We start from the raw sequence: 21,520 nt of genomic DNA on the forward strand, positions 1-21,520 counted from the left end.
TGACAAGGAAGAGAGAACATCACAAATAAGAATAAAAAGGACAGAAAGACCATCATACCTTTGTTCACCTATGTTACAGCTCATATATGGGAGTTTTCCACTGGGGCAAAAAAAGATTTGGGGTCTATTCAAATCAAGAAAATGCTTAGGACTATTCAAAATTCATAGACAAAAGATTTCTAACACCACAGATGTCAATTTACCTCTGATTAATTTAAGCAAATTAAACAATGAAACATTAGACTACCTCTTTGAAGTAGTTAAGGTTTCACACCTATGCTTTGATCACACACAGTTAAAATTATCCCTTCTTAAGAGTTAATTTATTCTTCATAGTCCTACAGTATTGACTGACCTATACGGTATCAATCCAAACATTTGCAGCCACACAGAATATCTATTAAAACCTGTGTACATTTAGTGCAAAGACTCAACCTAAATTGCTTGTTTGGAATTCTTACCTTCTAGAGAGTATCAAACTTCATTTAAATAGCCCTGTTTTTAAATATACTATTGAAAGATAAGCTTTTGTTCACAGAAAAACCAAAGGAATTACTGTCAACTTTTGATTCTTTCTAATTCAAATGCAAAGCCTTAAGGATTGTATGTTAGGCAAAGATATCCTTCCTGATTCATTCAAGAATTCAAAAAGTAAGGGCTCTTTTTCCTTATAGACAAGCAGTTCCTCTCAGTTATCTGTTTCAATCTTCATAACTGTCTGACTTAAAAAAAATCAGAGATGTCTACAGCCATGCTACCCTGAATAAACCCAATCCCATCTGATCTCTGAAACTAAGCAGGGTTGGGCCTGGTTAGTACTTGAATGGGAGACTACCTAGGAAGACCAGGTGCTGTAGGCATAAAAAATTTTTAAAAAGTAAGGGATTGTAAGCTGACAAGGTTCTTGCAATCTGTGAGGTCAACCAAGGGTTGCCGCCTATAATAAATAAATAAACAAACAAATAAATAATAAATAATCAAAGATACTACAGATATAAAGGCAAGGCCACCATTTTGCACACTTCACAGAAGACTTAAAAATATTTTCCCAATAGTTACAGTATAAAATTAATTTGCTACCTAGGACTATCAGTAAAAAGGTGTCATTAAAAGGAATCACAACCTAAACTAAGATTAGGGATACCTGAAGATTCTAGAAATATTCATGATGTTAAAAAAAAAAAATCCAAGGCAAGTTAATGCATTTTCTTTTCCTGCCTTCTAAAAGGTAATTGTATCTTCTCTTTCTCTTTGTCCTTTTCTCCATCTTTCCATTCCAAAAATTAGAACTGATATATATCAGTGGTCTTACTTTCTCCTCTCCAAAAAGAATTCTCAGAAAGAAAAATGAAAAAAGAAAAAAAAAGCCTAGTAGCATTTTTTATTTTATATATCTTGTCTACTATATTCATTTAATAAATATTTATTGAACATCTCTCATAGAGACTATACTTTCAGTATTGTTCCACGTAGCATAAAAATGCAAAATAACAACAATGTAATAAAACAAGAATTTTAAAAAAGGAAAGAAAAAAGAAGTAAAATAATTTTATTTTGAATATTCTACACTGGGAAAACTATATTCCTTAAGCACATCTCTTGTTTTTTGCGTCCTTTAAGAGTCAAAGATAATAGACAAAAAAAACCCATTATCTAATCGTTGATAAAAATTTATTATGTAATTTATTATATAATGCTATATATTACAGATTAGCATGAATATTTCCAAATATGCCTTTAAATGTAATTATTACATATTATATTCAAAAAGTATTAAAAAATTACATTTAAAAGTAAAATTTTAAATGAGGTGGTGGCTGAGAGAGGCCACAAGGTCAGCTCTAAGTTGCTCATAATTGTCCTATTTATTGATCTAAATTTGCTTTTATAAATCCATTAAGCTCTATATTTATAATTTATACCCCATTCTATAGGCATACTATATTTTGATTAAAACTTTAATGTGTAAAAGTTACATTTCAGATTGCCTGCACTGGCACAAAAATGCTGAGATATTTACTCATGTTTCAAATATGTTCTCTTATTCCAACTCTCTAAAGTTCCTTGATAAAGAAAGAAAGAAAACCTATTTCGTGGAGGTTTGCCTCCAAAGAGCTGGATTATTTCAGCAACTTATATACAGGGCAAAAGTAATTTTTATGGTTTACTTATATAAAATTCTCTAAAGCCCTCACAATAATGAATAAGAATAAATTCTAGTTTATACTATCCTTGAGGAAAACATTTTATTCAAAGAATAAAGTAACAAAGAGGTGTGTACAAATTTATAATTTCATCAAAATCAAATCTTTAACTTGTCTGATATTCAGTGAAAAAAGGATTTTGCTAAGCTTAGAAAAATCAATTGTGAAAATAAAATTGAAAATTCCCACTTGCTGCTCCTGTAGATTTTATGTAATTTTACTAACTGAAAATCTGTTCTGAAATAGAATACTTTCAAAACCGAATGGTAAATAATGCTCACCTTCACTTGAATTGCACACTGTAAAATCACGCACCAACCGAGTTTTTCCTAAAGAGATTTTGGGTGATGAGCAGGAATAAGAACGTGAGCGGACTCCAGAAAGCAATGATTCCTAAAAGAGACCATAATAAAGTTTTTTAAAAATGCTACACAAGACTTGAAAGTATATGTTCACCATAAATGTTACTAAATCAACATCTTTGTAAAAATATTCGACCTGAACATTTCTGATGCAATCTTATTGTTTCTGTTTGCCTCTCACGACTTTCAAATTTTAAATTTTTAAATTTTATTGTCTTTTAATGCTTTAGTAAACTTCAGTTTGGGGAATAGTTCTTACTTATACTTAAGGATACAAAAATGGCATTGCAAACAACGTGGTTAAAAGTGTAAAATGAAGTCAAATGACTTTTCCTCTAGTATATTTAAGGATGAGTTTGACCTTTTTTCATTTAAGTTGTCGATTATTTTTATTTTATACTGTAGCATTCGAGCAAAATTCTCTATTAACTAACACCTCTATACTTGATGATGATTAGGAGGTAGAGGGATAGCCACTTACAATGACAAGAGTTTTAAAAACTTCCAAATGGCTAGTTAAGTTTACAGTGTTAGCTGCAGCCTCTAGGGAAGAATCATCAGGTGAATACACAAATCTTCCTAGGCTGTACTCATCTTTTAATAGAACTTCCATCCAGCACTTCCTGGGATTATATTTAAATATCACTGATTTATTATGTATCTTCATTTCTTTTAAATAACCTGTCATTTTTGTTTCTGTTTTCCCGATTATATACAATTTCTGTTGTAATATTAGCAACATATGTGAAAATAGAAGATGGCAAAATAATTAAAACACAGTTTTCTTACATGTTCTAGAAAATTTAAATGAATATGCAATAGAACACCACTTAAGTCATTTCCGGTGCCCAACTCCAATCCAATAATGGCCTCATGGCCTTAGAATTGATTCCACCCAATCATTTGTAAGATAACACTTAAAGCTAGGGCTAAAATAAAGTAATGCAAAATTTATTACTAAAATTAAGCCATCAGCAACTGTCCTTCACAAGCACTGGTCCCCCTTCTGTTCTCCCTAAGTGGAAACACATGGTTTCCCTAAATTCATCAGTTTAAAAAGCCTAGAGGAAAGTTGAAAACAGATGCCTAGCCCTACTGCAAACAGTCTTGGGCTGTGGCTCCCCTGACTGTTTTTTTTTAGGGAGGAATCTCTGGGCCTGGATGTCAGAAAGGCCATCCTGAGCCGTCCTATATCCCTAACAGTGAGCTGGCCACAAAAGGCCCTAGTCAAATGCCACTCTCTGCATTTAAGTCATATATGGTAATCATTTTGCATAATAATGGGACTTGAAAATTATCCAGAACCCTCTGGTAAAAAGTTACACAGGGCAATTAAAGGCAAGGCAAGATATATTTTAAAGGACAGATTCTTCTTAAAAATGAACAACATGAAACTGTTTCACAAAGATTGAATTACTTTTCATTCCAAGTAATGATAAGTGCTTCATGATTCTATTCAAAATGCAAAACGAGAAGGATCTATATTAACAACCATACCCATTTCTTATTATCCAGAAATATCGTATGACCTTCAGGTTCAGAAGACTATGACAGTTCTACTGGCCTCAGAGCTGAGGGGAAGGGAGAGAGGATCTGTGGTCAGAGACCTGGATTTGAGTTCTGACTATCACCAACCTTGGGTAACCAGGACAAGACACCATATCTCTGCAAAACCTCATCTACTCAAAAATTAAAAGTATGACTTACATATTAGGTGACTTATGATAGTTATATTTTGTACATACATAAAACATGTTTTGTGTATTGATGAGCATACTACAAAAATAAAGCAGTTTCACAACATCTATGTGTCAGCAAGAGCTGTTTGGGCATAGCACAGATTATTTTACCTTAGTAAACTCAATTTAAAAAGAGACAAGTGGACAATAATACAAATCGAAATGGAAGAAAACATATGTCTAAACACAAAAGGGCTTTCTCTGCAAAATTGGAAGAATTTTTAAAAAGAAACAACCATAATAAAGTGAAACTCCATTGTGAAAGTGCCAATGAGAACAAATCTGCCTCCTGTGGAGAACTGATGAAGTTTATGGTGTTCCAGACTAGTGCATGCGGCCAGGAATATTCAACAAACATCAACTCTGTCCTAGTAATATCTTACCCCATCACCTGGGCCAAAGAAATTTTTATGTGAGCAAAATAAGTTTGATCTCTTAAATCCATTTAATACTACCAGTTTTTCTCCCTTTGCTTAACAGATGATGGTAGAAATTACTGTGTAAAATTAAAAAAATGTTCAAGTCTGTGAAAAATTACATGTGAATTAATGAAAACAAATCAGCTCTTGTAAGTAAGGAATATACAAATTAAAATGGGAAAAATTAAAAAAGACTCAATCAGGGAGCTCGTGGGTCTCAAAAAAATTATGCATGTGAATAAAACATTGTTTTTCAGAGATGAATTAGATTTAGACAACACATTTTCCAAGCTTAGAATAACCCAAATTAATACCAACAAGAATACCTTTGACTGCGGGTTACTTGATAAAGAAAGTGACTCAGTCCTGGAGATGTTAAAATCTATTTCAGTGTTGGTCTCAAAAGAGTCCAATTCGTCCCCACTAGGAATCCCAGATCTTGAGGAGCTCTGAGACACTGGCGTGTGACAAGTGTGGGGCTGCTCTGAAGGCCCTTCACCTTCACTGTCGGCATCCAAGGCATCAAGACTAGAACTAAGCACAAAATGAACAAGTAAATAATCGAGAAAGCAGAGTCATTGGTTTCTGTTACTCTGAATTCAAATTATCTTATGGTGTGAGGTACAATGGGTCCTCATTTAATTTGTAACCAAATTTATATTTGAGAAGTTTTTGTTGTTTCTCCTCCTCCAAATATTCTGTTTTTCGACGAAATTCTGTTTCCCTAAGTAAAAATTTCTACTTCGCAAAAACTATTTCAAGTGCTCTAAGAAACAAAAGCTGGTACAAGTTAGTGTTATCCTATTGCTGTTTTGTGAATGTAATTATTATAAGCCCTAAATAGTTACCCTTCAAATATTAAAAATATAGATGAAATAGAGCCACTGGGCTGTTGGGGAAGGGGATGTTCTGGGGGGATCTGCAGTGAAAATATGCAGTGCAGCATTCTCTGTATTGTCCCTGGGCTGGAAAGCTCAGGAGGGCAGAGGCACAGGTAAAGATTGATGAGCAGAGGTCTCACCCCAGAGTTAGTGTCAACTCATAGGTCAGATACAAGTCCAATAAGTGTCAAGTCATAGGTCAGACATGAATCAAGTTAGGTCCCAAATTTGTCATATTAGATTATCATAGTTAGAAATTTTTTTAAAAAAATTATTCCCATGAAAAATCCACCTCAGAAACAGGTAGTACTTATGCTCAACTATTAATGCTTTTCTTTCCTCCTTTAACTTTGATAACCATGAAATTGAAAGGAAAGAATTTGACCTTCCACATTCCTGGCTGGTTCCATAACAGTTACATTTTAAACCACTCATACTTTGAGGCCAACAGCTTTCACAGCCATGTTAATTGCATGGTGCGTTTTTTTTTTTTTAATTAAATTTATTTGGGGTCTCTCACTTGCTTTCTCTCCGTGTTCTTTACTCTTTCTCACCATCCCTCTCACGCTCTGCCTCTAAGAGGAGACCACATTCTGTCTGTGGAATGTTACCCCTTTTCTAGTTAACTTTCCTTTTGTCTCTAAAAAGAAATAAATTTATTTGGATACCATTGGTTAATAACATTACATAAATTTCAGGTGTATAATTTATGATACAACATCTGTATACTTCATTTACCATCCAAAGTCTAGTCTCCTTCTGTCGCTATATTTCTGACCCCCTTTACCCTCTTCATCCTCCCCACGCCCCAACACCCCTTCCCTTCTGGTACTCACCGTATTGTTGTCCTTGTATAAAACAAAAAACAACAAACAAACAAAGCAAACAGTGCACTTTTAAAATATATATATATATTTTTGGTTGTTACAGTTCTGAGATTAAAATTTTAATAACAATACAATGAAACCATCTTGATTACAAAACTCTGAAAACCTGCTTGGGTTATTTTTCTTTAAAAAAAAAAAAGCCGCCGAATATCAATGTAATAAATTACATGACACTTGGTACTACATACGTCTCTAATCCAAACACTAAGATTAGTCACTAACCCTCCTGGGTACCAGCAAACCCAGCAGTACGTGAAAGTCACGACCAGCACCACGCGAGTTTCCAAAGCACAGTGTTCTCTTTGAAGACTCACCGAGAGCCTACACTTTGGCATTGAGAAGGGAAGGACAAATTGGAGGTGGACTTCACACTTTAATTTTACACCCAAATCTGTTGGAGTACATAAAATTACCTCATGAAAAACTAAAGGTTAGTGTTAAGAAAACCCTTCTAGTAAATGTTAGTACTTTGAACATTACAGTAATGTAGTTACAGATTTTTTAAGGTGCTGGGAATAGAAGAGATCTAGGGGTAGGATAGATGGTCAAAGGTTTGTGGAAGTCCTGTGCCTCTGCATTTGTCTTTCAACTTGTGATCTCTGTACTAATGAAAATTAGTTCAAAAATTAGTTCAAATGGTTGGTCGCCTGTAACAATATCCTATTTAAACACAAGCCGGTCCAGTTATATACACCATTTCTCCATCACTATGAATACACCCTGGAAGTATCAGTGACTATTATTTTATTTTGCATATTATACTCTAAAATATTTCTTTTTCTGTTAATTCATATTGGGCTATGGTTTTTCTTTGTTATGCTATTAACCTAAGATATTCAATTTTATAGACAATATTCTTTAGGTTTACCTCTAGGTTCATTTTACAATATCACTTTCTAAAATCCCATTAGTGGGATAGAAAATCAATTCAGTAGGTTATGACCAGACTTTTCTTTTAAAACAGTATAGAGCAGAAAATGTCAGAATACATTTTATATGTTATTTCATAAAACACTTAAATTTTATGTGTATGGTCAGGACAGGGGATGGTTGATGGTGTGACAAGCATTTCTCACTGTGGAAAAACAAACAAACAAACAAACAAACAAACAAACAAAATGGTTTTAAAGATGTGATTTAGAACAAAACACCTGTCTTCCATCACTGAATTTTTTTGTTGTATAGTTTTTTAAAATAAATGTTGCATTGCTTATTTTCCCCCTTGTAGCTCCTATAATAGTTCTTGTAAAGCAGTAGCCCCGAACCCTTTTGGCACCAAAGACTGGTGCTCCTATGAGAATCTAATGCCTGATGATCTGGGGTGGAGCTGAGGTGGTGATGCTAGTGCTGGGGAGCAGCTGCAAATACAGATGAAGCTTCTCTTGCTCACCTGCCACTCACCTCCTGCTGTACGGCCTGATTCCTAACAGGCCATGAACCGATACCAGTCCATGGTCCAGGGGTCAGTGACCCCTGCTGTAAAAAAATTTATTCACTTCTTCAGACCTGGGTTACAAACTGGACAGACCACAAAGATCCTACCAGAATGTACTAATAACACACAGCTAAATCTGTTTTTGCAGAACTGTGTAGACTCTTGTCTTGACTGGGCATCTCTTTTCCCAAGTAGGTAATGTGGAGAGTCCAAAATGCCCCATCAATTCTATTTGCGACCATGACCACTCAGTATCTTTACACCCATAATTCACAAAATACAAATATAAAGAAAATCTTTCATTATTTATGTATCATAAATACCTCTGGTATCAATACCTGTTATAAAATGTTACAACCTCAAGTGGTTGTGTATGAGTACAAAGAACAGCACAGTACCTGGCAGCTAGAGATTGCTGCTTTCCCTCCCTTTCTCCCCCTTCTGATCAATTAAATCTCTGTCAAATACTCCTTCGCCTATGTGGATGCTCATTCCTAGATAATTATACATACTCACATATGTGTGTGTTCTACATTCATTTTGATTCATGATTTTATATATGAAAATGAGCATATAATCAGAGGTCTAGGGCATGGGGGGAAAATAAGCTATTACCTAAGCAAAGTGAACAGCAGAATAAAATGAAATTAGTGGCAACTGGTGTATTTCCTAAAGAAAATAGATGACAGGATGGGTGGATGAGAAACAGATACGAAGATACAAACACACGTACATGCATGTACACACATAAATATATACTGTCATATCATATACAATAAAACTATTATTTTAATAATATTCTTGTATATATAAGAAAATAAACGCAATGTGAGTTACAGAGCATAAAAATGGAACAAACACCCATGATCCCACCCAACTTGAATATGAACATTGGTTATACCATTGAAACCCCTTTTTAGTCCTTTCTATTCCCATCCTCTGCTTTCCCCACTAGATGTAACAGCTATCTTAAATTTGGGATTTCTTTTCTTCATTGCCTTGGGTTTTTTTTATATATGTATATATAGCTTAGACATGTGTCTGCCTTATAATAATAAATTGATTGTGTTTAATTTTGCATTTTATAAAAATGAAACTTGTGCCTTACTTTTTTGTTCAACTTCATGTTTTTGTGATTTATATTATGTATGTTGATGTATCTAGTTCATTTTCACTACTGTATAGTATTCCGTTGTTTAACTGTACTGTGATTTATCTATCTATTCCCCATTTTAGTTATTTGCTGCACTATAAATATTCATGTGTATGTCTCCCTGGTCATACTCCTGGGTCATAAAATGCATATCAAAAAGTTATATAATTTTCACACCTATCAACTATAATAGGAGTTTCCATTGTACGCATTTTCAGCAAAACATGGTATTGCTAAACTTTTTCATTTTTGCCTGTGTAGTAAATGTACAGCATGTTGTCAGTTCTCCTGTCTCACTTTCAAATCAAATACTATAGAAACCGAAAAGGGGGCAGCTTTTAATGTAGAGATAGAAGTGGTAAAGACAATAGAAAATAGAATTTTCCAAGTTCTGCTACAAGGTTGTTTGATTTTCTACATTGTTCCTCTGGAACAGAAAACCTTACCTTCTATCCTTTAGGTGACTTTGCTCCTTTTCAAGTCCACGAAGACCAAGGGAAAGATTCATATTGGAAGCGCATGAGCTTGATGGGGATGTGAAGGACTGCTGGGCTTCAGCCTCTGATGTCGCTTCCTTGTTCTCACTTAGTGGGTACATGCCAGGGCTGGTGTCGGTAGGAAGGATGTACTTGCAGCTCTGAGGTCCCATGGATTCAGGGCAGGTGTTTGTAGTGATTCCCTCTATATTTATATAGTTAATATCCAAATCACCAACCTAGTAGTCAGAAGAAGAATATTTGCTTAGCAAAAGTAAGACAGATTGGCTTAGCTAAGAATAAAATTTTCTCAATTTAAAAACCTTCTGCTTTGTCTTTTTTGTTTTATTCTTATTTTTGTTTTGTTTTATGTAAGCAGAGAATTCTTTCATGGTATGCTTTTGTTCATTTGGCTGCTATCCCATATTTCCCAAAATGAAGAACAATTGAGTGTTTTAAACCACTGATTCAAAATGAAAAGGAAAAAAACCTAAAAAGTAGACAGCTTTATTTAAAAGACAGCTTTATTTATAGAAATCTGGATAACCAAGATAGCGATGGTCACAAAAATCTGAGTGCTCCAAAAAACACTACCAAACAAAAGTAGGAATAAAACTACATAAGATGCATGGACTTAGCATAACTAGAAGACAGGAAATGCCCCCAACTTCAAATTACCTATAAATAAATAAAATAAACACCAAATCTCAACAAGTAACCTATCATCCTCCTGTCATAAGCCTTTGAAGAGAGTAATGGCAGTCTAGAAAATTCTGCATGGCAGAGAGAAAAGGGGGTAGTGGAGGGCCTAAGACTAATCTAAAAATCATCACAAGAAGAGAAAGTCCAGCCTACATGTGTGAAAAAGGTCCCAGCTGATCAAAGTGCTTGCTTTGGGGCATAAAAGTATAGGCGATCTGATCTGGTGGTCATCTAGACATCACTTCTGGGGGAGAAGACAGTGAAAAGAAAGAGAACGACACCATTTACATATAGGATGGTAAAAGGGAAATGAAGCATAAGGGGAAAATTTAGGGTACTAAATGAACTACCATAAGTATTTACTAAGGCAAAAACAATCAAGGACTTTTCAAACCGTGGGTGTAAATCAAATGAGTAACAGGATATTTACAATGACTCAAATTATCTCCCACAAGATACTTAATTTTTTAATAGTAATTTTACCAGAAAAAAAAAAAACTTGGTAGATCAAAGATACCATCATCAATAATGGCACAAATTAATGTCATGTGCCTCTTGATACAGTGACCTGAGAGCACATCACTTCTGTGATATTCCTGCCAACCACACATAACGTGAGTCTAATCATGAGGAAACGACAAGCAAACCTAAACTGAAGGACATGCTAACAACAACAGAAAACCTGGTGTGTACCCTCCAAAGTTATCATTCTCATAAAGACAAAGACTAAGGAACTGTCCCCAGATTAAAGGAGACTAAAGAGACATGACAACTAAATGCAACATGTGTAATTGAATTTTCTTTTGCTACAAAGAACTTTATTGAGACAATTGGCTAAAACTGTATAAAGTCTGTAGACAGGTAATAGTACTGTATCAATGACAATTTCCCGATTTTGTAACTATATGTGCCTCTGTTAGAGAATGATCATGGTTTTAGGAAAATATACCATGAAAGATTGAGGGGTATAAAGGGCACCACCATATTTTTAATTTACTCTCAAATAGTTTAAAAAAATATTTATATACGTATTTTAAGCATTCACAGTCACACACACACAAACACATACTCAGAGAATATTAAAGTAAAGCATTAACATTCGGGGACTTTTGATGATACGTATACAGGGATTCTTTGTACTCAATTATGTAGGTTTGAAAAGATGTGTAAATGCAATGCTATTGCTGTTGTTTTCTCAAAGCAGTTTATATGACAGAGTAATTTTCAAAGTAGTTTTAATGTGTGAATTTCCTCACCATCTCATAACCTTGAGAATTCATGAGAAAGAGCATCATAAACGAGTGAGCAATCTTTTAAGGTTTCTGTGCTAGGTTGAAAGAGATGAAGGAAATTACATAAGATTCTTTCCAGATATTGCTAGAAATTATTTTAAATATGCAGAATTTGGACTCCTTATGTTGTTCTAGCTATTCAAATGGACCTAGGGACAATAAAAGAAATGATAGAATACCTATACTACACTGATATAGTGAACTTTGTGACTTGAATCCAGATTTTTAGTTTTATTTCTGTTTTCGTTACACATATTCAGGGATTCTCTACTATATTTCAGTTTATCAATTAGCCTGTTTAAGTTTTCCTGAAATGCATGCTTCACATTATTAAAGCAATACTTTTCTCACTGAAAATATTCTCAAATAGAAATTATATCCTAACTTTATCTTTAGTTTGTGAAATTTTGTATTTTTAATATATCTTAGAACATATAAAGACAAAATTTTCCCTTTCATAATACTGAGTCATGTATAATTTTAGCTATTTGAGGTAAATGAAAATATTATAGTATTCACTGAGGCTCAGAACTAAAAGGACTAGAACTCAAGAAGTATTTCATTTAAGTGCTAAGAAAATATGGCAACAGAAGAAAACCATTAAAATCAGAATGTGCTAGAGCGCAACAAGTCCAATTTCCCTGTATCTTTGAGAAGGTCCCCAGAACTCTCACTTTGTCCTGAACTCCGTGCTTCATCCTAGGCTTCATAACTAGGGCTCACATTCAGCTGTTTTATACCAAAAACTATACCAATTACTTATAGCCTACTTCCCATTCTGATTTATTGGTTCCTCTGTCATTTTGGAAGGCAGCTATGCTAACTACTATACCACCGATGCTTCAGTCCTCTGTCATTTGAACATCATCCCAACATATGCATTTAAACTATGCATCTGATCTAACAATGTTTTATAACACGAAAAGAAAAGGCAAAGATTCAACTGAAGGGCTAAAATTGAGCTCTACTAGACAGAAAAAAGTTTATACCACAGAAACCATCTGTAAGTGATAGGGTATAATATATGCATACTAACAACAACAATAATAAAAAAGGATAAAATGCCTTATTGCTCCATGAGTATATATATGGAGCATTTATATGGAGACTAGCTTTTAAAGTCAATGGATAAAACAGAAATTGTGTGTTGTCAGAATTACCCTTGAAGATCCCTTAAATCTCCCATAAATTAGGACACATGTAAATCTTCAGATCTATATTTTAATATTTATAAATATTAAAAGTTAGGGTCACTGAGCTAGAGAAAAGAATGAAAGATAGGATAAATCTATATGTAGATGTACATTCAAATGGCCGACCTTTAGAAGATTTAACTTACAAATCTCTATCAAGCAATGGGCAGGGAATTCTAAAGAGTTCCAGCTTCCCTGTAACATGACACCATTCTGTTTTAATATTAAAGCTCTACAAACTTACTACATGTCACCAGGTATGTTGTAAGGATTAAATAAGTAATTTATGTGACAGCATCATATGGAGCTGGCGTCAAGCTCTTGCTCATCCAGCTCTTGATGGGTTTGAATACAAATACTACTGAATCAGATCACATACACATTGTTTTTTGAAAGCTATAGAGAAAAAATTTGCCTCTTTATTGTCATTTCCTATTTTGGCAGCATGAAAAGCTCACGCTCTTCTCATTTGGCAATGTCGTAAGACTGTGCCCTAATGGTGTGCCTTGGTAGAGTAAAGTGTGCTATGTTCTGAAGGAAGGACCTCAGTTAGATGCTTATATGATGAGACTCCACTGAAGTATCACTGGAGTTGCACTTAGGCTAACATTTTTAGAGGACCACAATGACGCTTAATTTATTTCTCACATGCTCAGGGTTGGGAAGAGGGCAGATTTACCTTGCGACATCAGTCACACCGTACCTGATCTATCACCATGCAGTTAGCATAGACTTCATCACCACCGTTCAGCATGTCGGAAAGCTGGCCTGAAGCATGGAATGTGGGAGGATGCTTGGATGTTTTTTGGACATCAAAGGAGCGATCTGGAGGAAAAATGAAAACAGGACGAATAAAGTAGAAGGAATTTATTTTACAGTCAACCTTTACCTTCTTAATCAAACCATAAGAAAAAAAAAATCAAGATTTCATTTTTTTAAGATGACATTTTGCTTTTTTCACTTATTAGGATCTACATGCATGTATTTTCTACATCCAAACCTTCTCGGTTATCTAAAACCTTCATAAAGAACAACTCATTCTAAGTAAGTTGTGCCCATTTCAAATGCTATTTTTCCAATCCTGACAGATTTTTGTAAAATCAATTAGATTTCTCCTTTCGATTTCTAACAGACTACACCAAAATTCATTTGTGAAGCATTTCACTTGGAAGTATCAGTGATTGTGCTGTGATCCTCAAGTCCCATTGACATGTTCAGGCTCCAGACCCTCCACTAAAGGACCCAAGACAGTACACGGTCTAGCAGTCCTGGCTCTGATGTGCCTGCTGAACTTGCATACTCTCGTACAGAGTTCTGCTTCTATTTGAATTACAAAAGTGTTTTTGCTTGCTTCCATCTTCTCACCTTTGTTCCAAATAGATAGGTTTCTCAAAGTTGAGTCCCAGAGAGTTGAGATGTTAGTGTATTTGTAGGTAACACAGAGTTAAAAGCAATAAAACATAGTTTAATCAGAATGCTTCATTTCTTGGGACTTTGGATAGACTAATTTCCAGTTTCCTCATCTGCAAAAGTGGATTATTATTATGCTTTCCTTATTGTGTGGTTATGAGGATTAAACGAGTTCGGACATGTAAAGTACTTAATACATGCCTAAGTACTTACTAAGTGCTCGATAAACATTGTCGCTATTATTATATTTTGTTATTAGTAGTTATTTTAACCATGCCCAATGTGAAGTACAAGGTTATTAATACTCATCATAGGGTGTTATAATAATAAATGATCAATATTGTAAATGACTTTAATAGGGTGGATTCAAAGTTATATACATGTCATCCTCACTGATAGTCCATTATGTTTCCCTGAGTGAATGCAAAAGGGCTATGGTCTCTAATCCATCAGAAGTGGCTCTTATCCCTCCACCCATCTAAGCCAGAGCATAAAATCCAAGTAAGCCCATGGGAGTGAATCAGAAATTTTTAAAAGTTAGTAACTGTTGGACTGACATACTGGAAATAAAAAACTCAATCTTTCATAGAAGGTCCTGGATGACATAAAAGTTACAAAGATATATTAATTGTATGAGCCAAATAGCTCTGGGTTCAGATTCTACATTTAAATCTACCTCTTCCCCACAGAACACTCAACTGAGACTTTATTAATGCTCTTGGGGAAATATACAATGTAAATGTGAAACATTACTTTCTTATATCTATAATGTCTTCTTTTAAATAGTTAGCAATAAAACATAGAAAGCCCACAAATATGCCACGAGAATAACTTTTATGATCAATTACTTCACATTTTCATTCTAATTACACAAAATAAAAGCATATCCCAAATGTTATAAACCAAAAACCTGACAAAACCTTTCCAACATGTCTGAAGTAAGAAAATACTCGCTCATTTGTCATTTTACAGAATGTTTGAAAACATTTATAAATAACTCAACATGATCCCCTAAAGTGTAATTAATCCAGCTTAACTGCTTTTATGTCATAAGTTCACAGACTATAAAACACGTGGTATGTCTGCCATCACGCTGGGGAGGCTGGTTGTGCCCTTTTAAACCATTTGCATTGCTGCCAAATTAAAATATCATTGATAACCAGACTAAGAACTAAAAAGGTATTTAATAAGGCAATTGCAAATAATTGATTAATTTCATTTTATCTATTTTTACTTTTATTAAAAATTTTTGAATCTTGAGATGAATTTCACTTTAAAAATATAGAATCAAATTACATATTATCCCAAATTGTTTGATGCCATTGAATGCACTGCCAAGTCACCTCACAGCCACATTCTGAACTACCAAGAGAGTGAGCTCTGTGTGTAAAATTCTGACTCTCACCTTCAAGGATGAGCAGGACCAGGGTCTACCTCTGTTTTCATATGCACGGGCAAAAGTCATTGGATTTAGCTTTTCTTCTACAAACATATTTACCTGGCCCCATGTGCAGGTCAGAAACTATCAAGAGATTGTACCCAAGCAGTAAAATAAACTCAAAGATGGTGGAGTTACTTTGGTCATTCTGACCATGCTGTGATCTAATTTGTTTTCTGCACGATTACTTTGATCAGTTTTAGAAAATGATGTAATTTATTCACAAAGACAGATCCATAATCTCTTATCAGAAATTCTGAAACCCAGAAAGCTCTGAAAATCAAAACTCTCTTTCTTAAATTTCGGTTCGAAAACAAATGTGGTGGCAAAATACAACCTGAACCCACACGGGGCCATGTGTAGTCTCTATTTACCCCATTTAGTGTAAACATTCATAAATCTTGCTAAAAAAAATATATCACAGCACTTGATGATGGCATTGCCCCAGTGTCTCCCATGGTAGTCATATCACACATATCATAAGCACTATGCCAAAAAGATCTGAACATTCTGAATTCCAAAACAAATCTGGTCCAAAGAAAAGAGAGTGAATCTCCACAAAATTAACCGTAGCAGATATTAGTCCAATATTTCCCAAGATTTTGTCATTCCTCTACCACATTCATAATTTTTCCATATCTACACATCACCTGTATTATTACATTCTTTAGTACTTGTCCTTAAGTTGACTTGCTTTTTTTCTTTTAAACTAATTATCCAAGAAATACCTGATCCCACTGTAAACAGAAAGCCAAGATTCCCTGTCAAAACTAGAAATTATTCATATGAAAACAATTTTAAAAATGATGAAATTACATTCTGACTAAATAGAGTTGCCTATCAAGGCTGAGCATCTACAATGCCTGCTCTTTGTCATAAAGGGAGATTCTGAAGGATTCGAAAGATGCTCAAGATTCTAAAGATGTTAAAGATGCAGTGGTACCAAACTGACTTTCTCCTTGAAGCAGCGGAAAAGTCAAAAGAAAAATGAAAAGGAAATATCTCCTTTACTATGTAATTCAATGTCATCTACCGTTAGGTTGGGGTACCATCTCCAAGATTGACAGTCGCCAGAAGAATTTACCCCACACTTTGGAAAACTTGCCTAGACTGTGTCATCATCCTGTCAACTAGGTAACGATTACACTGAGACAGTAAGTCTTGTTGGGGGGTGGGGGCATGACTACACAAAAAAGTACTATAACAGTAAGAAGGGAGAATTCGTCTTTTCTCTAGACCTGTCACCCATAACCTGCCATGTAGATTTGCTGGGTTACTCATGGCAGCTATTTATAAAATTGGCCCAAAGTCCTTTTCATTACAACTCTTTCGAACATCTGTAGCCTCTACTTGCCAAAGGACACTGAAAGATAACAGGACTAGAAGTAAACACACACTGACAAACCAGAAGATTACACAGACTTACGAGACCACCACTCCTCGCTAACCTTAACAAGGGTCACTGCAAATAATGGGCTTTAGATTCACTGGAAAAAAGAACTCTTTAAAAGTGCTTTCAAATAAACGTCCGCTGCCCATGTTAATGTGGCTAATTGCTGTACTGTGTTTCAGCAATATTAAAAAAAAAAAAAAAAAGCTACAATGGTTTCATTTTTTTTAAAAAAAAAACTGATCTCAAGATTTTCAAGATATATGATTTTATTGCTTCCATATGTAACCACATTAGTAACAAATTAAGTGAAAGATTATGGCCAAAAAAATCCTTCAGGTTTTTTTTTCAATGAGCATATATAATTTGCAATGAGAAAATCAGCTCTTGGTCTTAATGTTATTTTGTAAATAGTAAACCTTACAGTTTGGTGATAGCATTAATTTTTAATGTTTGATAAACCTGTATTTCAGAGACAGTATAAAAGTAACTAAAATTCAATTCCCATCTTAATAGCTATAAATTTTAAATCAGTGAAGAGCAATGCATTGCAGTAGTTGAGAGCATGGGCCCTGGGATGCTTGGATTTAAGACTCTACTCCACCGCCTACTAGCTGTGTGACCTTGGGCAAATTATTTAACTTCTCTGTACCTCCCTTTCCTATCTGTAAAACAGGGATACTCATATGACAGAATGCTGATAATTATTGGGATTGAGTAATGAATACATGGAGATCCATTGTTATATTATAACATATTGCTATGTTTTCTGTTTTTCTTTTTATGTTTGAGTTTCTACAGAAAAAAAAGTTAAAGAAAAAATCAGTAATTTTGTATCCCACTATATTGTCAATGACTATTAAATGCTATAGCAATTTTCAAAATCTCATAAGATTGTCATAGGATTAAATGATTTGTATTTTAGATTAGAACGTAATCTGACACAAAGTAAGTACTCTGTAACTGCTTGATATTATTGTATAAGTAAATGAAATTATATAGTTTTAATTATTTTATGTGGTTTTAATTCTTTAAAAAAATGACTAAAACTTTACATGTTTAAAACCAACCCAAGGCAACTGGTATTCATAAAACATTCCAGTTGCTGCACAAAAAAAGCTTTAAAATGTTGTAACTCTTTTATTCCTGATTTAGCTCATGTTAAGAAATTTTGAAAAATTCATCTTGAACATGGCAATTAAAAAACAAAGTCAAATTACCCATAAGAGTTACCTACAACAACTCAAGGGTGAGATCTCATGAAATAAGAGATACTGTAACAGCAAGACAACCAAAGAATAAAGTCAGAGACACCGTTTCTCAAGAACAAAGGGAGGATTTCAGAAACTACCATGTTCTAACATGAGAGAATGGACTGGGGCCAGGTTCTCCCTGCAGAGCACCTGGAGGATGAACAAAAACTCCGAGGGGATCCCCAGCACGCCCCTCTCCCGTTATTCCCATGGCTTTGTAATGTGACCTGTGGAACTCCACAAGGACTCCAGAAGCACCACTTTTCATCAGCACTTCCTTGCTATACTGGAGGCTCTAGTGAAGTGACACAGGAGAGACAACTCTCCTGAAAGTGAGCATACTTCTCCCACAGAGTGAAGAGGAATTAGGACTACTAAGGCGGGAGAGAGAGAAAGGCAGCTGCGGATGCTTCCTTTTTCTGTGACACTTACAGCTGCCCCCAATCTGACAGGAAACAGTTGACAGCACAGACCAGCCTAGGGCTTTGGGAACCTGATTTCTAAAGAAACCCAACTCTCCTTCAAGAAGCTAAGAACCTTGTAACTAAAGGAAAAAGTGGCCTACTTCCCTGGTTATGTAAGGGACCCACACCCAGACATAAACAAGCTCGGCTAAGGCGGCCTTCAGCAAACCTGCTGCTGACCTGGTTTGGCCCACTCTGGCTGCCAAGCTCTTGCCCGCGCAACTCAGAAGTCCTCTCAGTCCGGATATTTCTTAACAATGGCTGGAAAGTTTGGTTTCATTCATTCATTCATTCATTCATTCATTGTTTTGTTTTAAACCTAGAAGTCTATGAACACAGCAGAAGGATTTAGTCTCACCCATCACAAAATAAGACTTGTTTCAGAGTTCAATTCTGGGCGCTCCACTGAAACAGTCCCCATTACAGTCACCAATGACCTTCCCATTACAGAATTTAGTAGTCAATTCTCAGGTCTCACCCTAGGTGATCTACGGCAACATTTGATATAGTTGATCACTCCCTTTTCCCTCTTTGCCTACAGGACACCACTGTCTCTCTTCCCGACCTTTCCCTCTCAGTCTTCCTCATCCTCTGGATTTTGGCAGGTTGCAGTGCTCTGGAGCCAATCCTCAAACCTCTTTTTCTCTTTCTTGCTCCATTCATTCCCTGGGTCATCTAATAACATGGCATCGCATACCATTATATGGTGATGACTCTCAAATCTTCATCTCCCACCCAGACCTCGCCCCTGAATTATAACTATTTCCTTAATCTCTCCACTGAGTTGTCCAGCAGCTACATTAAGCACGATAGATGTAAAAAAAAAAAAAACTCTTGATTTTCCCCCCTACACCTTCTTGCTCCTCTCAGTAAATGGCGACTCTATCTTTCCTTGGAGTTGCCTTCTTTTGCAGCTGAATAGATCTAGAATCTGACCTTTTCTCATCACCTCCGTGGCCATCCCAGGAGAAGCCAACACCATCTCCTGCCTAGACTATTGCGAGACTACTATCTCCCTTCCATGCTTCTGCCCTCCATAGCCTGTTCTCTGCCATGTTGATAAATCAACTCTGTTACAGAAGAAATCAAATCATGTCATGCCTCTGGCAAAATTCTCCAGTGGCTTCTCATCTCATTCAGAGTACAAGTCAAACTTTACCATAGCCTACAGTACCTTGCTCAAATGGTTCTGGTACCACATTCTAACATATATATGTGTATTTTGGTAGGGGCAGGTCCTACACATCCAAGCAATTCTTGAACACCAACTAGGTGCCCTATAAGTCCACTCGATTCTGACACTAGCAGCAGATTCCATGGGTTAAGAGTTTGGTCTTACAAAACTGCCTTTCCCACTCCCAACTTTAGATGCCAACTGCAAGTTTAAGTTGTCACCTGTGCTTCTGACTGGCTATAGATTGAACTTCAAGATGCCAGTCACAAGTCCAGGTTGCTAACTGTACTTCTGACCAACTAGCTATAAATCAGATTCTCACAACCTTCCTCTTGGGTTCAATTAATTTGCGAGAGTGGCTCACAGACCTCGAAAAACATTTAACTTACCAGATTACAGTATATTATAAAAGGATATAACTCAGGAACAGCCAGATAGAAGAGATGCACAGGACAATGTGTAGGGAAAGGGCGCGGAGTTCCATGCTGAGCACACCGCTCTCAGTAACTCCACATGTTCACCAGCCAGAAACTCTCTGAATCCCGTCTTCTTGGGTTTTTAATAGAGGCTTTATTACATAGGCATGATTTATTAAATCTTTGCCCATTGCGGATTGAACTCAGTCTTCAGCCCTTAGCCCTATTCTGGGGGGGGGGGAGTGGGGTTTGGGGGAGACAGGACTAAAAGTTCCAACCCTCTAAATACAAGGTTGGTTCTCTTGCCAATAATCCCCAATCCTTAGGTCCAAATCTCACCTCATTAACATAAGGAAAGACACCTTTATCACTCTCATGACCTAGGACATTTTAAGGGTTTTAGAAGTTCTGTGCCAGAAATGGGGACAAAGACCAAATCTGTATTTGTTATTACAAATTACAATAGCCCACTGAACATAACCTGCCCTCCTCCACCCTCATCCAACCTCTCTGAAGCTGCCAACTACTCTAGCCACGATGGTCTTGCTGGTCTATGCCTCAGGCCATTTGCACTTGCTGTTCTCCCTACCACAGTGGTCCCCCACCTTTTGAAACCAGGCACTGGTGCTCCTATGAGAATCTAATGCCTGACAATCTGAGGTGGAGCTGAGGTGGTGATGCTAGTGCTGGAGAGCAGCTGCAAACACACCTGAAGTTTTGCTCGCCAGCCACTTACCTCCTGCCAGGCGGCCCGGTTCCTAACAGGCCACAAATCGATATTGGTCTGTGGCCCAAGGGTTGGGGGTCCCTGCTCTACCAGGATAGCTCTTCCCTGGATATCCAGATGTCTTTCTTCCTCAATTTCTTTAGCTCTCTACTCAAATGTTATCTTATCAGTGTGTCTATCCCTACCATTATATATACAAAATGGCAACCCCCTAAGCCCTGCTTTATTTTCCCTTATATCATATACCATCACCTAATATATTGTAGCTATTGTATATTGTTTGTTTCCATCCACTAGAATGTGAGCTCCATGAGAATAGTGACTTCGAATGCTTTGTTCACTGTATTTCCCATGCTTAGAACCATGTCAGGTACCTAGTAGATACTCAACAAATATTCTCTGGAAGTGGAAACTCTTTTTCATTCAAGAAAAGACCTCCTTGTTCCAGGTAGTGTTAAGAAACTAACCTCTTCTGGTCTGGTAAAATTTCCTCAGATCCTGGAGG

General features: G+C 35.9%; 1 protein-coding gene and 1 pseudogene across 6 annotated transcripts in view; one reads left to right on the forward strand and one right to left on the reverse strand.

Annotated features, from left to right (window-relative positions):
• ARHGEF28 (Rho guanine nucleotide exchange factor 28) overlaps positions 1-21,520 on the reverse strand; it is a 259,146-nt gene that overhangs the window by 79,827 nt on the left and 157,799 nt on the right. For all 6 annotated transcript variants that reach the window (XM_036226271.1, XM_036226272.1, XM_036226269.1 and 3 more), the window contains 4 exons: positions 13,447-13,568; positions 9,527-9,795; positions 5,051-5,258; positions 2,486-2,597 (listed from right to left, as the gene is read on the reverse strand). In XM_036226271.1, the coding sequence (XP_036082164.1) occupies positions 2,486-2,597; positions 5,051-5,258; positions 9,527-9,795; positions 13,447-13,568 (711 nt within the window). The remainder of the gene's footprint in view (positions 1-2,485; positions 2,598-5,050; positions 5,259-9,526; positions 9,796-13,446; positions 13,569-21,520) is intronic.
• On the forward strand, positions 742-860 carry LOC118607095 (annotated as a pseudogene).

This window comes from Rousettus aegyptiacus, unplaced genomic scaffold, assembly GCF_014176215.1.
Source record: "Rousettus aegyptiacus isolate mRouAeg1 unplaced genomic scaffold, mRouAeg1.p scaffold_m13_p_8, whole genome shotgun sequence".
NCBI classification, from domain to species: Eukaryota; Metazoa; Chordata; class Mammalia; order Chiroptera; family Pteropodidae; genus Rousettus; species Rousettus aegyptiacus.